This window comes from Pipra filicauda, unplaced genomic scaffold (genome assembly GCF_003945595.2).
Source record: "Pipra filicauda isolate LSUMZ 115617 unplaced genomic scaffold, ASM394559v2 scaffold100_size2392355_pilon, whole genome shotgun sequence".
In the NCBI taxonomy this organism is placed as follows: Eukaryota; Metazoa; Chordata; class Aves; order Passeriformes; family Pipridae; genus Pipra; species Pipra filicauda.
In genome coordinates this window covers 2,031,637-2,047,761 of record NW_024103441.1, presented here as the reverse complement: position 1 = coordinate 2,047,761, position 16,125 = coordinate 2,031,637, and the positions used below count along the sequence as shown (strand labels likewise).

At 54.6% G+C, this 16,125-nt stretch overlaps 2 protein-coding genes and 1 long non-coding RNA gene across 3 annotated transcripts in view; 2 read left to right on the top strand and 1 right to left on the bottom strand.

The window, feature by feature from the left end:
* The window catches only part of LMX1B (LIM homeobox transcription factor 1 beta), an 86,334-nt gene extending 74,806 nt beyond the window's left edge, over nt 1–11,528 (bottom strand). Inside the window, exons 1-2 of the mRNA XM_027741446.2 lie at nt 10,961–11,528; nt 10,472–10,658 (exon numbers count right to left, since the gene is read on the bottom strand). Of these exons, the coding sequence (XP_027597247.1) occupies nt 10,472–10,658; nt 10,961–11,099 (326 nt within the window). The 5' untranslated portion in view covers nt 11,100–11,528. The remainder of the gene's footprint in view (nt 1–10,471; nt 10,659–10,960) is intronic.
* Nucleotides 11,529–11,719: 191 nt separating this feature from the next.
* Nucleotides 11,720–13,310, top strand: LOC120322792. Its single transcript, XR_005562717.1, has 2 exons — nt 11,720–11,904; nt 12,982–13,310. It is a non-coding gene; the product is annotated as an uncharacterized LOC120322792 (long non-coding RNA).
* Nucleotides 13,311–13,317: 7 nt separating this feature from the next.
* Nucleotides 13,318–14,955, top strand: LOC113998551 (synapsin-1-like). The gene is made up of 3 exons (XM_039379158.1): nt 13,318–13,322; nt 13,417–13,830; nt 14,408–14,955. The coding sequence occupies exons 1-3, from the start codon at nt 13,318–13,320 to the stop codon at nt 14,856–14,858; spliced, it is 870 nt and encodes a 289-aa protein (XP_039235092.1). The 3' UTR covers nt 14,859–14,955.
* The last annotated feature ends 1,170 nt before the right edge of the window (nt 14,956–16,125 follow it).

Below are 16,125 nucleotides of genomic sequence, written 5' to 3'. Positions count from 1 at the left end.
AGGAGCAGCCAGGGCACAGTGGGAATCCCTGTCAGTGGGATTCTCCACTACCGAAGTAGCTGTCTGTTAACACCTTCTGCTCCCATCAGCTGAATCGCTTGCTGCAGCTCCAAGCACCGAGCCCAGAAGTTTCAAACTAATAATGCCAAGCAGAGATAGCATTGCTGCAACATTTCACAGGCCATTTCTTCCTTCAAAGTGTTTTACTCCATTTCTACTTTTGCACCATTTCATAAATTGCTCTTAACAATAACCAGCCTCGCTGCCGGTGCCAACATTTGCGTAGGGCCCAACCACACCTCACACATCAACTCCAGTGTGAGTGGGGCTGACCCCACAGGGTCACTCTCCACAGGGGAAACTTGTCACCAGATGAAGCCCATGGCAAGATCCAACTGCAAAGACAACCCATGATAAACTGTGACTTCTACTTAGGGTGGGTTTCACCTGTGAAGAGCCACATCCCCAAAAACTTCAGCGAGCAACTCCACTGAGCTCTCACTAGACACTCGCTGTCAGGTAAACTGACCTTGCATGACACCACAAGCTGCTGCATGTCAGAGCAATTGGCTTCACTGGCACTACTGGGAGTAGGGATTTGCTGGCTCAGGCCCTCTCCAGGGCCTGTCGAGTGGCAGCATTGGCTCCTCCGTGCAGGGAATGTCCCCAGCCGGTGACGGGCTGCTGGAGACGGCACTGCCAGCCCCCGCGAGCACTCACGCCTGCTGTGCACACTGCTCATTGAGGAGGCCTCCAAAGGTAGGACAGGTACTGACTCAAGCTTGCACGTACACACAAATCTTCATGGAGCAGATACTTAGTCTGTAAACCAGGATTGTTAACAGCAGGGGTGGAGGAGGAGGGAGGATCAGCTCTTTCTCTCCCAGAAAGTCAGAAATGCCAACCTCCGGAAGACTGACCCGGACAGGTAACCCACATGGCCCTACCCCACACAGGCAGGGAGCACCAGCTTGCTCCTCCAAGCCAGCAGCCACCCACCCACCACAGCCTGTGGCTTTGGACCCCTGTGAGCCACCAGCTATGCCAGCACAGCTCCAGCATCCTGAACATGTCACTTGACTAGTGGGGAGGATGGATGGTGCCTGGCCAGTTCCAGCCTGTGCAGCCACAGTGAGGCCTGGGGAGCTGGGTCAACCCTTCCTCCCCATGCCCACCACATTCCCACAGCCTTCCCGCACACCTGGTACCTCTCCTGTGGCTCCTGACCATTCAAAAGGTTGGGACTAGGCTCATGAACTGGCAGAGCCTGCTCTTGGACACAATCTGCCCCAGACCCAGGGCACAGCACCACTGAGGGGCACAGCCAAGGCACTGCTGCACTCTAAGATGGCTCAGAACAGAGTATCAACTACCAAGAAACATCTGCAGAAGATCCTGAATATTTATGATCAATGCTGGGGTTACCAGACTGTCACGTACAGCTGGACCTCATTGTACCAGGTATCCCCACAATCCAGGTACCTTACCTCTTCTGCAGTCATTTCAACATTTTGGTTTGAGGTTTTTGTCTTGGTTTCATGATTTCCTACAGTGCTCTATTGTCATTGGCTAATAAACCTCTTACCATTTATCTCACTTTACATGGGTTATCAAAGGAAACCTCAGCAAGTGCAACTACATCCCCTCAAAAACTAGATTAAAATTGTGACATGTAAGGAAAAATCCAAACAGAGAGAAGCTTATTCCATTGGGAAGGAAGGAACTGCACTATCAGAGGATAGAAAAATACAAGCTCTTGTCAAGATGGTTCTGTCAAAAGACAGGATCCCACAGGTTGGAAACCTGGGGGGTGGATGTTAATGAGAACTGTAACCTTTCTCACTAATGAGGTTTGGCAGGTATTGTGCTGCAGCCCGGGGGTCTGGTTCCACGGAGCCGCCGAGGACCCCGGCCCCAGCTGCACAGGTGGCAGTGCCCAGTGCCCTGCCGAGCTCCCCTGCTGGGGAGCAAGTGCTGTCCCCACCACACCATCATGCTGTCCCCATTACACCATCATGTTGTCCTCACCACACTGTCACACTGTCCCCATCACAAAGCACTGTCCTCACCACACCATCATGCTGTCCCCATCACACCATCCCCATCCACAGGCTGTGACCCACGTGCTCCCTCAGTAACACACAAGGAATGCACCAGAGCCGTCCTGTAAGGAGCAATGGTGCTTCTCTCCATCACAGTAACCACCGGCTGTAACCAGAAATGTTTTAATACAATATTCATAATTTCTTCTGCAAATTCAAGCTTGCTTTCTCTCTATCATAATACCAATCAATGACAAAAGCAACAACTGACCAAAAAAAATTGATGCAGATTATTATTCTTTGTTTGGCCTTGTTTTGGTTTTGTAATCAGTGAATGATAATTCAGGTTACACCAAGGAATGAGCACGTAACAGCAAACTTCCCAACAGCTACCAGGAGGATTTGGTCCTCAGCATGTGCACATAAATCCCATCAGCTCTTACTGGGAGAGTGCACATGCACTCTCATACATTATACATAAAACACCGATTGCAGTAAAATCAAGAGCCAACTTCCCTCCTTTGATGAGCGAGGATGGCTGTCACTGAAGCCAATAGAACTGCATGTTCACAAGTTCATGTCAATGTTTGCAGAAGAAAGTTTTGTGCATAATAAAAAATATGTTTTGGAAGCAAAGTAAATGACCTCCATGATACAGGTTCTCTGTAAACCTATTTGCCTGTTACAGGAGAATCACAGCACAAACCTTTATCAAGTCCCCAAGAAATGTGCTATTCCTTGTTATGTTGATATAATGTTGGCATTTAATTGATTTGTGCCACAGCAGTTCTGCTGTACCTGTGAGGAAGATCACCGTAAAATTTCAAACCCAAGAAAATAACGAGCTGAAATTAGTCATATTAACAATTCCTTTACTGTAATACAATCTCACAAAAGTCTACTTGTTCGGTTGCCCACAGGCAAATAGTTTTTGAAAGGTGAGTAAAACCCCCTGCTCTGTGGAGTGAGGTGATGAGCCGTGCACAGGTGGGCTGGGCCAGGCTTCTGCAGTCCCAGCTCTGGCACACACTCGGTGTAACACCCCATGGGCCTCTGTCAGTGCTGACCTCAACATTACACCCCCTCGAGACAGCAGATAGTAAACTTGGTGACTACAAGTACTTCATTTTAAGGATTTTGCTTCAACATAATCTGCATTAAAACTGCATAATATGCCACACACGGTGTTTCTACCTACAAGGTACATTCAGCATGCCATAAAGGGCCACGGCAGCACAACTATTCTGGGTACATGTCGGTCATATAAGAGGACAAAACAGTTATCAGTATTTTGTTCGGTAACAACCAGAGCCTATTTTGCAAAATGGCTGCTTTGGGAGCAGCATGTTGAGCCCGAGGGGCAGGAGCCTGCTCCATCCACCCCTGCTCCTGGCAGTGTCACTGGTGCCAGGGGCTGTCTCTGGGCTCGGGGCTTCAGCAGCCACGGCCACTGACACGGCTGTCACAGTGTGGCCAGAGCGAGGGTACGACAGCAAAGCAAGGGTAACACAGTATTTCAGTTCAGTAGTAGCAGTCTAGCCAAAGTAAATCTAGGAACATAAAGTAAATGTAAGGTTAATATTTAAAAATAAGTTAAAAAAAGAAAAACTGCCTCAATTTTATATTGAATTTGAAGAGGCATCTAAAACCAATGAATAGTTTGCCTGAACAAGGCACTGAAGATTCAGATCTATATTAACATGCGTGTTAGAAACACTAATATTACATTTCAAATCAAAACTCAGGCTCATTTTACCTTACGAGTATTGTGATTTTTTTTCTCTTTTATAGTCTCTACTCTCAAACTCAGAAGTCTAGCTTGACTTTCAACATTTATTTTAAATTAGATCTGAAGCTGTTCATATATTTTTTTTACTTAATTACTAATAGAGAAAAGCGATGTCTCCTCCCTAAATGCTACCAGCACTGTTAAAGCTTCCACTGTTGCAAAATGATCTTACCTCTCTGTTACATTTTATAAAATACTGTAACTCAGAAAAGACCTCTGCTTTTTAAATAAATTCTCATACCTTTTTATCAAAAAGATCGGTTTTCATTCATAGCTTTGGCTATAGTATACCATAACTACACAGTCTGCAAGGTGGATATTTGATGAAGACTTCCTGCCCACTTCATTTAGTTATTCCAGATCACCTGGAGAAAGGAAATTTTCTGTTCCTAATTGCACCCACTTAACTCCAAAGTAACTCCTTTAATTCCATCGTTTGGCTGCTGAAGACTCGGCTGTTGAGGCTCACAACACATTGTTACTTATAACTAACTGTGTCCTTTGTTTCAAAAAAATCGTGCAAGTTTTATGTTCTGCACCGAACAAGAAACTGTCATTTCATTATGAGTCAATCTTTGCCTTGTGAGTAACGTAATCATCCCAAATCATGCCAAAACCCCTTCCTACCACACCAAACCATCCCAGAGCAGTACCTGGTTTGTTTACTTTTACTGGAGATTGCTCTCCAAGTCACTTTACAGTTTTATTTACTTGTTTGTTTCTTACTTCACTCGAGCAATAACATGACTTATGATGTGGGAAAAAAACTGTAGGCAAAGAGAAGCATTTTTCCCTGTTTTTTCTGCAAGTCTGTCATTCACCCTCGTACACCTCTACAGAGGACACAGCAATGGCCCTTTTCCATCTTGCTGCGGTTTAAAATTCACGGCCTTTCTCTGACTCTGCATTCTATGCAACTTGTGGCATGGTCCAAGCCAGCTCAAGCAGTAGAAAATCCCTTTCTAATTTTGTCATGAAATGTTGCTGTTATATTTATACTCCACACTCTCCCTAAACTGCCACAAGCACCAGGCAGCACAGGGAGCTCCACGCACAGCACACAGACATGGACCCTCCTGCTCTGCCTGGCAATGACAACAAACATGAAGTATTTACTGACCCCTCTCTCCCTCCAAAAGCACCCCACTGAACCGCGCCAGCCGTCCCTGGGTGCTCGGGGTGCCTGTGCGTGTCCCTGCGTGGGCCCCAGCGCGGCCGCTGGCACAGGGACTGTCGAGTGTTCCATTACAGCCAGGAGGGCCCCGGCTGCTCCTCCTGCACCGAAACCTCCCAAACCTCCCACTGGCCTCCACACCGAGCACGAGGGGGTTCAGATCTCCTCTAATCACTCCCTGTATCTGCTGCACTCGCCATTCCAGGAGGAGGCATTAAATAAAATGAAAGCAATTCCTGTTACTGCAAGAAGTAGTCGATTTAGTATAAATCCAAATTTTGTCCGGAATAAAAAATAAAAATCACAGCTGTGTTAGGACAAGCACACTCCTTTTTCTCCTGAATATTTCTGCCCAGATATCTGACTAAAGGACACAGCCTCTCCCATTACTAAAGCTGCCCCCCCCACTTTCAGGTTCACCAGAGCGGTGAGCACTTTAGGACGTACCAGGCTTTACAGGCTGCTCCACAACAGAGAGAAGTGAGAGGAGTGTATATTTACCACTGAAATACACTACTAACATAATTAATCTAAGAAGAGACATTATAATCCAGCTGGTTTATCATGATATATTATTGACAGTTGGAAAGGTGACGTATGCCTTTGAACTTCAAAAGTTTAGGCCAAAAAATAACAGACCTGACTTCTAAACAGAACGCAAAATATTCCTGTTTATTATAATACTCAGTGAAGAAATTTTCGCAGGATATTTCACATCTATAGGTTATTTTTTCTCAGGTTAGTAGTAAAGCATTATAAACTACACTCCTGTTAATTTAATTGCATATTGCCTACATTGCACAAAAATCCTCCCTTTGGTTTTCTGCCACGGATCAGTGCAAATCACATCTTTTCATTGCAATTATTTTGTTCAGCGTTACCACGATTGCAGCAGAAAACCAAAATGTCTCCCCAAATTCTCAAAACACCCCCGTCCCAGATCCCTGCCAGCACTCAGGCAGCCCAGCCCGACCCGGCGGGTGGCCGGTGCCCGGCGCTGCCGAGGTGCCGCGGGGGCCCGTGCCATCCCCACCCGCGGGGACGGAGCCGCCGACACGGGGGACCCGCGGGGGCTCAGCCCCAGCACGGCCACTCTGCTGACGTCACCGCTGAAAAAACAGCCACATTTCCTCAACACTCCCGCTTTGGGGACTATTTCGAGGTGCCACGAAAGCCTGATCGTACAGAGGATTTTTGATGGGGCTGATGTGACTGATGGTGCAGCACTGGTGGCATTTTCAGCAAAAATGCCAGAGTATTTCAGCGACTTTTAAAAGCATTTTTAGTGGAAGACATAACTTTAATCATTACTCCATGTCCAGGGCTACTCCTGTCTCTAAGTTTCACCCGGTTTCTGTGCTGTCTCCCAGTGACCCACGCACAGGGACCAGTGCCCGTTCGGCACAAGGCGAGGGCAGCTGGAGGGACCCCCCGCTCCACATTATTCTGCCGAGCTCACGGTGCTGCACAACTGCACCCGTGAGCAGAACAGCACGGCGGGTGCTCCTCGGTTAAAAATAAAACAGGAGAACTGAAAACAAATCAAATCCTGTCGTTAGCAGATTGCAATTGAATCCGGGTAGCAGAATGCAGCCGAATCCGGGAGCTCCGGTCCCTCCTGCACCGGGCTCCTGCCACATTCCACAGCCCGCGCTCTGCGAGAAAAATAACAGCCACGAAACCAAGAGACACTCACTGACGGGAAGCTTTTGTTGCATTTTGAATATAAAACGCAACTCAACTGGGAAACATCAGCCTCAGAGTTATGCTCGTGTGAAAGCATTCCCAAAATCCGAAGAGGGGAAGATTTCCCCATAGCACCGAGGCTTCGTGGGGTTTTCTTTCCTTCCTGCGGGGGACGTGCTGCTCTGTGCTGACTGCACAGCAAAAACAAGCCCAGCCACCGACAAGAAAGAACTCAAAGAAGAACAGTACAAAAACATACCAGAAATACATGGCGGATCTTTTGTAATAGCATCCAAACATGATGCTAAAACAATGCTTGACAACATTTAAAAGAACAAAAACCTGAATGTTATCTTTTCTACCCTAAGCAAAACTTAGAATGCATTAATGAAAACTTATGAAATAGCTACTCTGAGCATTTGCTATTCGGTCCCTTCAATAAAAACCTCTTTTACAGCCTCTATTTCCAAAGCTAGAATAGGAATACAGATATTTCTATAAATTATGTGCACTGCTTACATATGAAATATGTAACCAGAAACAGTTATTTTTCATAACATATCCTTTTTCACTATCAGCAATAACTAGGACAAATTGTTATGTAAGACTGAGCAGTTGAAAGAAAAACAAACCAGAAAAGCACAATCACAAAAAAATGGAAATATACAAATGGGAAAAATTGTAGTATTTATAAATACTAATGTTTTTTAGAAGGAAGCACTGTTATGAATGGTACAATACATAAATTAATTTAAGCAAAGTGCCAGAATAGAACTACTGCAAGCCTTCTATTTTTGAAAAACAAGCATTCTGAAGGTTTCAGTTTATCTGAAAAAAAAAAAATTCTTTAAAAAAAACACACCAGCATTAAGTGTAAGGTTCCAAATGTGCAGCAATTTGGTAAAGCTCTAACTAAAATCAAAGAGATTCTGATTGACTTGAGCTTGTGAGATCCAGCCTCCCTGGTGCCATTGTACTGCTCTGGACTTTTTCCCTTAAAAACCCTGTCATCAAATGCACCTGACCCTCAAAATTCTAAATTTTAGCAAAATAAGTACTTAAATGTATTGAATTCCTTCTTTAAAAAGAGACCAAAATACGTGCCCAACTTGTCCCGCTGGTCCCACTGACATACTAACAATATTTTTGTGATAAATTACATTTATCAGGTACCTCTGAATACTTCAAACTGGGCTTGGGCCACTAATCCACCTCCCCCAGGATTTGTTCTAACATTCCAGAGTAGCTTCACACAGCCAACATTTTAATTTAAAAAAAAAAAAAAAGGAAAAAAGAAAAACTGTTTTCACCCTTCCCCCTAATGTGAAATGCCCTCATCCAAGGATGGGCAGCAATCATTCCTGACCCAGGGAAAGGTGTAAGGTCTGATATCTGACCCATCAGAAGCTTGCTTTCATTAGAAAGATGAGACACCAGTTTCCCAAAGATATACACACAGTGCTTGATTATAGTCCTGGGAGTTCTGGAGAAATCTGACCTTTAAAATTGCATTATTACGTACAGAAAAATCTATTTAAAGCAAATTTCAGGAACTGAGATATTTAAGTAAACTTTATTCTCCCTCTTCTTTTTTCTTTTTTATTTCTTTTTTTTTTTTTCCCCCAGAGATCTGTAAATAAGACTCAGGATAACAAAAAGTATCTGATATTACTGATCCCTGTCTTCCTCCGTACCAATCCTATTCCATCTCACTACCCCAAGGCATGATCACTGAGCACAGAGGCATTTCCCATCCTGGTGTTCCAGCACAGGACTGTGGCTGTGCCCCATCGCTGGAGCTGCCTTGCACAGCTCGCTCATGGCTTCACCCCCCCAGTCTGATGGACAAAACTGACCCTCTGCACCGCACAGCCCGGAGCCACTCGCAGGGATGGACAGCTATTTTTATCTTCTAGCTACCATAAACGAATATTTCTCCAAGTTTGAAAGGGTGCACAATCCATGTCAGCATAGTTTCACATGTTTGCTCTTTTGGGCTAATAAAATCCCAGAGAAAACAAATTCTGATTTACCGTGTCTCCCCTCCCCTTCCCTTCCCGTGAGCCGCTGCCGCTGTCAGTCCTCGGGGGCACACACAGCAGGGTACCATGTCATGTCACACTAGGTGCTGGGATTCAACAAAGGCCAACATGTTGATATCTTTTTATTGTTCAGCAGCCTGGTTACTCCGTTTCCCCCCCTCTACAATTGGACACCTTTGATAATACGGGAAGTTCTGAAGCGGTAACATTTCTATTTTCAGTCAGGAAAGTATTTTTGTTTTTACAAAGCAATAGTCTCTGATCTTGCTTTTTAGGTTGCTAAGTACGACCCTTTATTTTACAGAAACTAATGATGGGACTTGGGAGGGGACATTTCTTTGCAAATAATGTAAATATTTACATTGCCAAATAACACTTTCTTAGGTAGCCTGAAGACTGTTCTAAATTCTTCCCTAATCAACAAAAATATCTAAGGTGTTACTACCCACAGAGGCAGAAGTTTCACTGATCTACAACTACAGCTACCACAGGCTGGTTTATTTTGTGTAGCAGTAAAAGGTAAATCCCATGGATGCGCTCCCTGCCCTGCGAGGGTGAGATGGCAGCGGCCCACGGGCAAGCTCTGGGTTATTCCATGTGCAGCGCTCGGGCCATGGAGGAATCTCTGGGAGTTAGTGAGGGCTGCGGCACGAAATAACGTGTTTTGTTGTAATTCCTAAACAGGGGGACATTTATCTGGGCCATTTATACAAGAGTTATAACCCTCACAATATTTATACTCAGCATGTCATGTTAGCATTTACTACCCGTTTCCATGGAGATGGATTTTCATGCTGTAGCTATGAAATGCACATTGTTGCCACTAAGCCACTTCAGGCCTTTCTGGAAGCCTGCTGAATGCCTGACAAAAGTTGATGCAAACCAATAGTTGTTGTTCTTTGTTTGTTGCCAGACTTCTAGCAGAGCCATATTATGTCCTAGTGATTGAAGTGCCCATGTTCGCCCCCCTCCCGGCACAAAAAGGATCCTCAATTTCGGTGACAAGCATGAAGTGGGCTTCTGCTGGGGAGGGCGGCCCGGCGCGGGGCCGGGCTCTGTCCCCGCGCGGGGCCGCGGCGCGGCGGGGGCCGCTCCCGACAGCGCCTGACATTTGGGGATAAAGCCGGAATAACAGAGAGAGCGGGCAGCGCCGGGGCCAGCGCCGAGCTCAGCTCCGGGCTCTTCCCGCTGCTGCTCCGGTCTCTCGGCCGGGCCCCGCCGCGCTCCCTCCGCGCCCGACGGCCGCTCCGCCGGGCCGGCCCGCGGCAGCGCACCGACGGCCCCGCCGAGCCCCCAGCCCCGCCGCCGGGCAGTGCCAGCGGGCGCTCCGCGGGCCGGGCGGTGCTGGGGCGGCGGCGGGACGGGGCTCGCCTCGGGCAGGAGGGATCCGCGGGGCGGCTCCGGGCGCGGCGCTGCCTGCGCAGCCCGGGCCGGGCCGCCCCACCGCCGTCCCCTCCGACGGCGCCGCAGGGTCCCAGACCGCGGCGGGCCCGGGGGCAGCGCCCTTCCCGGGTCGGACGCCGCGGCTTGGTGTCTCCGGTCCCGTCCGTGCCCGCCACGCCGCCTGCGCCGGGGTCCCCGCTCGCCGGAGCCGCCACCCCGCAGCCGTGGGCCCCGGCGCGGGGCTGCTCCGCTCCGCCGGGCTCGGCCCGATCGGGAACACGCTCGCAGCCCGCAGCGCACCCCGGGCCGGGCAGGGCTGCCCCGGCGGGACCCCCGTCACCCCCCGCGCCCTTACTGTTGGTAGTCCTGCTTGCAGTAGAGCTTGCGGTCCCGGAAGTAGCAGCTGGTGGTGAGCGCCTGCTGGCAAGCGGCGCACTGTAGGCACTCCTCGTGCCAGGAGGACTCGTTCACCCGCATCAGGAACCGGTCCGAGATGGGCCGCTGGCAGCCCTCGCAGACGGCCTGGTGCTGGCACTCCGACCCTGCAACGGCAGACGGCGGCGTCAGGCGCCGGCTCTGGCCCCGACACAGCCCGGCCCCGGTCCCCAGCCCCAGTCCCGGGCAGCCCAGCCCGCCCGGCCCAGCCGCGCGGCGAGACCGAGCTCGACGGCTGCCGCCGGCACCGCGTCCCGCACACGCGGCGAGACAGTCCCGCGCCCGGCGCCAGTCCGGGGCTGAGCGGCTACAGCCCGCATCAGCCCAGGCCCCTCGGACCGCAGCCCCGGGTACCGAGCGGAGCGCGGGGGCCGCTTTCGGCGTAGCCGAGAAGCGACCGGCAACTCACCCAGCAGCACTCCCAGCGTGGCCGGCCCCGAACGCAGGGGGTGGTCTTCCATTTTAATACCGTCCAGCATCTTGGCGCAGTCCGGCGGGCCCCGCGGGAAACACCTCTCCAAGGACTCGGGACCCGTCGCGATGTCCATGGGCGGCGGCGCGGCCCGGCGCTCTGGACGGCGGGGCGAGGCGCTGCCGGGCGGCGGGGCCGGCTCAGCCCCGCGTCGGGCCGGGCGCGGGGACACTCTGCGGCCGGGAGGAGGGAGTCGCTTTTATTTTTATCTGGGAGACATGAGGAGCGTTTCCTGCCCAGGCTTCCAGAGACGGGGGGCAGAGGCAGGAGCCGGCGCCGCCGCCCATGGGGCCGCCCCGCTACACGGGCGCGCACATGCCGCGCACACGGCGCCGGGCAGCCGCGGTGTCACCTGCTCGCCGGCAGCGCCGGACCCACGCCCTGCGCGGCGCGGAGGGCCCTCCCGGGGCGGGCCGGGCCGGGCGGAGCGCGGGCGCGGTGGGCCGGGCGGGGCGCGGGGCTCCCGGCGCTCCCAGCCCCTGAGCCGTGCGGCGGCCCGAGGAGCCGCGCCGTTTAGAGCAGGGGCCGCCGCGGAGGAACACACCCCCCGGCGCCTCACCCCTCCTCAAACTTGCTGACATTTGAACTCCATTGGTGCGCGCCGTATCGCTGCGCCGCGGTGATCCGTCTCCTCGACGTCAAATAGTGCCCTGGCCCCGCCGGGCCCCCGCGGCCCCCGACGCGCGGCGGCGCCCGGGGCGCGGGGCGGCCGAGAGACGCGGGCAGTGCGGGCCCGGGACGCGCCCCCGCGGGCCGGGGAGGGGGAGAACGATCTCGGCCGAGGGTGGCGGCGGAGCGGGGCCACGGCTGCTCCGCTCCCCCGTCCGCGCCCCGCGCCGCTCCCGACCCGACGGCTGCTCTTGGCTCCTGCCCTGTCCGGGGTAGGTAGCAGCGCGCGTCCAGCGCCGGGCCACGGGCAGGTGGCGGCGGGACCCTCCCTCGGGGCGCCCGGCCCCGGCGGGGACGCGGGTCTGTCCCGCGGACGGCGGCGGCGCGACCGGCCCCGGCGGGGACGCGGAGCGGGGCGCGGGGGGTTGCACCTCTGAAAGGCGGCTCCGAACCGTCGCGGTGGGGCTGCGGGCGGGAGAGCTCGAGCAGAGCAGCGGCCTGAGGGATGCGGATGCTCCCTCGGCCGCGACCCCGCGCCCGCTCCTGCGGCAGCGCTGCCCGCTCGGGTTGGCCGCTAACGCCTTTGAACGCGCAGGGACTCGGTGCGGAGCGCAGCGCGAGTGTTCACACACCCCGTGTGTGTGCGGGACAGCCCTGTCCGAACTCACCGTGCCGGGATTCCCTCTGAGGAAACAAAACCGACGGGAAAAGCGATCCCCACCAGCCTGCCCGTGCGCACGGAGCACCGGACCCCGCGCCACCGCCTCCCTTTCGATTTTGGTTTTTTTTTGAGGGAGTTGTGTTTTGGATTTTTGTTTGGTTTTTTTTCTGTTTGTTTGGTTTGGTTTTTTTTTCTATCCGATACCGTTAAAAATCTAAATCTGAAGAAATTAAAATCCAGAAAGGATTCTGTGAGGAGATTCGTAATGTGACCCGTGATATGCCATGACCTTGCCAAAGGAAGGAGTTTATTTTGTAATGCTCCCAAAATATTGATACTTAATAAGCAGGGCAAGTGTTAACTTGAATTACTTAATGCTTCTCTTTTTTGGGTCTTAAGATAAAGCCTCTTTTTATGCCGTTTTCGTGCGCAAAAATCTCAGAAAGAAATTCGTGACTACGTTTAAGTTAAATATTTTGGAAAGGGTTTTCAGTAATAGGGCTTATTTGGTTTTTGTTCTGGAGAGTACAAATCTGAAAATCTTTGTCGCTAATGCTGAAAAAATAATATATGATTATTTAATTCTGAGATCAAGATAAAGGCTGCTAAAATTTCAAAGTTCAATCAGCGGCGAAAAAGCTGCTCGTTCACATTAATATTTTATGTTCCCTTCCTATTTTCTCTTAAGGATTCAAAGTTCTCCATCACAGAGGGCTTCCGTCAAATTATCTTCCACAGTTGCGAGGAAAATTAGAGCCCCCGTTTCCGCAGGAGTTTTCGTAAATTCTCGTTATAAAAAGAAGAACGAAAAGAAGAAAACCCTAAACCCAGTCAAAAGGCAGCTCTAAGTGGCGGGACTTGGAAGCGGAGCGGGAGTCCCTCGCCCCGCAGCCGCAGCAGTAATTCCGGCTTTGTTCCTGGGTTTTTACTCGCAAATATCACACCAAATTGCTTCTTGCTGTGTGTATGTACGAACACTGTGCCGAGTAAATGTTATCCCCGCTCCTGCCCTGAGAACAATTCGATGAGGTGTTATATCAGTTTATATGATGCTTTTAAAGAAAAACAAAATGCAATTAAAACACCCACGCGCAAAACCATCACAGAAATAAACCCAAACCAGACTAACGCAGCCCCACCTCCCCGCGGCTTCCTTCGAATTCTCCGTTTATTTGCAAGGCACATCTCCTTGTTTTGGGTTAATTTTGAGAGTCGAACAAGGAACGCAGCCGGTCTCAATCCTGCCCTTCCCAGACGAGGCAGGAGGAAGAAGCACCGGTTTAACGAACAGTGGCCGAACCCGCGGAGGAGCCGCCGCGCCGAACGCGCTGCAACAAATCTCCGCCGGCCTCCGGGACGAGCCTCCCGGTCCCCGCTCCTCGCCCGTCGGTCCCGCCCCGGTGCACACGCACGCGGGTAGCCGGCGCTGCGGGGAGCGCAGCGGGACCCCGGCGGTGTGCGGGACAGAACGGAGCGTGACCCGGGGGGGCCGCGGGCGTCTTGGCACGAGGGCAGGGTGGCGCCGGGCGTTTTCCGCGTAAGCGTGCGGGCCCGGCGGGTACGTGTCTGTGCACTCTGGTTGCCCCACGCCCCGTTTCTGCCCGAGCGCATTCTCGGATGCCTGCACGCGGATTTTTCCCGGTACCAACGCGCGCCGCCCGCTCCCGCGGTCCGGTGCGCGCCCCGCGGTCCGGCCGTGCGGCGGGGCTGCCCCGCGAGGTGCGCGGCCGGACCCGCGCGTGCGGGGGTGCCCCCGGCGGGGCGGTGACGGCGCTGCCCGGCCCGGCCCGGCCCGGCCCGGCTGATCCCGCTCGGCGGGGCCGGTGCGCGGGGCTCGGGCGCAGCCTGCCCCCTGCCGGCGCGCGGCGGCACGGCCGGGGCTCGGCGGGCGCGGGGTCAGCCGGGGCGAGCGGCGGGGCCGGTGGGGAGCCGGGCAAGGGGGAGAGGGGCCGACCGGCCCGGGTGCTGCCCAGCGCGGAGACGGCGGCGCTTCCCGACCCTGGGCGGGGCGGACCGGCCCCAACTCTGCAGCACCTCGGCGGCGGGGCGAGGGGGGAGCCCCGGGGCAGCCGGAGACCACCGGCTCACTTTGTCCTGTTTTTCTCCACCCACAGCTGGACTCTGCACCTCGCTGCCCTGCGGAGCCCCGACTTTCCCCGCTCGCCAGCCGAACGCCGAAGCATCGGTGCACGGAAAAACGCTCACGGCAGGAGCACTGAGGGAGCGCCGGGGCACGGGGCCGCTGGCACGGCAGACAGCTGCCGAGGTTCGGCACCGCCACAGAGGCCGGCGGGCGCCCCTCTGGCGGACTCGCTGCCGGTTGCCCGCGGAGCTCCCCATACTCCCCAGAACCGGGCGCTCCCCAGACCGGCTCTGCAGCCCGCAGCTCCGACGGAGCCTCCGGCGGCGGCACCCACCGCCCGGTGCCTCCCTGTCGCCAGGCCCCTGCCCCTGGCCGCCGTCGTGCGGGGCAGTCCCACTACCTGGCCCCGCTCGCTCGCTAGCCCCGGCGGAGCGGTTCCGGCCCAGGAGGAGCTGCCGCCGGCCACGCATGGAGGCAACTGATCCAACCGACTCTCCCCGCCTCGGAAGGATGGATGTGAACGAGCTGCGAAGTGTAGTTACCAATAACAATAACAATAAATTATCGGGCTGTTGCTCAGTAGCGCAAACAAATGCTTCGTGAACCACGCGGAGCCTCCCCGTGCACCGCAGCCGCCCTACTGGGACCGGCCCGTCCACCGACCGGCTGAGCCCTAGCCTCGGGAAGGGACCCTGCTCGTCCGGCGGCCTCACGGAGCAGGTCACCGGGGCCGGCCAGAGCGGCTGATGGGGGAGGTGGAGCCGGCGGTATCCGGCAGAACGCGGTCGGAGGCCACGCCGCGTGAAAAGCGGCGAGCACCGAGCCGGTATTTTAATTAAGCAGGATCTCTTTGATACAGGCCGCCCGATGCTATCTCTGCGCTCTGTTCCCGTCACGGCAGCATTTGGGTAGGAAAATTGCTGAGAGAGGCGGATCAGGCAGAGCGCCGGGGCCGCGCCGAGAAGCCGGAAAGCCCCGGGGAGCAGCGGGTGCCGCGCGGCGCTGGGAGTCCCAGCCCCGCCACGATGCGGTGCCGCCGTGCGCCTTTTCGGGGGGCCTGGAGGAACGGGAGCCAATTTACTATGATTAAAGGCACAGGCGAGGAGGCGCCACGCATTTGCATGCGCCTTCATCTTCCCTAAATAGAGTTTTGAGGGCAGCGCGGCAGACAGGCTCGGGCTTCGCTTACCCTCCGCCGGCGGAGAGCCCGGCCGGGCGGCTTCAGGGCATGGAGATCTCGAGCTCCCCGCCCGCCCGAGGGAGCCGCAGAACCTGCGCCGGCACCAGGGCCCTGCGGGGTCGCGCTGCTCCGGCGCGGAGCCGTTCTGCCGCCCGGCCCCTGCTGCGGCTCCGCACTGTCCCCGCGGCTCCCAGGGACCCGCGCACGACGCGCAGTGCCTGCGCCTGTGATGGAGGCTGCGCCTCGGCCTCACCAGGACCCCGGCTCTCGCTGCCCGCTCGCCCGGCTCTAGCAGGGCCCGTGTTACCGGCGCAGCCCTGTCCCTCACCCGCCTTGACCCGCACGGTCCAGCGGTCCGGGCAGGCGGCAGAGGCCCCGTGACAGCAGTGGCGGACACCTGGCTCAGGCCCGGCTCGGTCCGAACAGAAGTGCTCTCACTCCGGTCGCTCACCGTCCCGGGGCTCCCAGGGACAGGGACACGACGGGGCGAGCGGGCCGAGCCCTGTCTGGCAGCAGCGTGTCGCGCACATGTGCCCCCGCGGCGACCGATGCCAGGTGCGAGGCTGGGG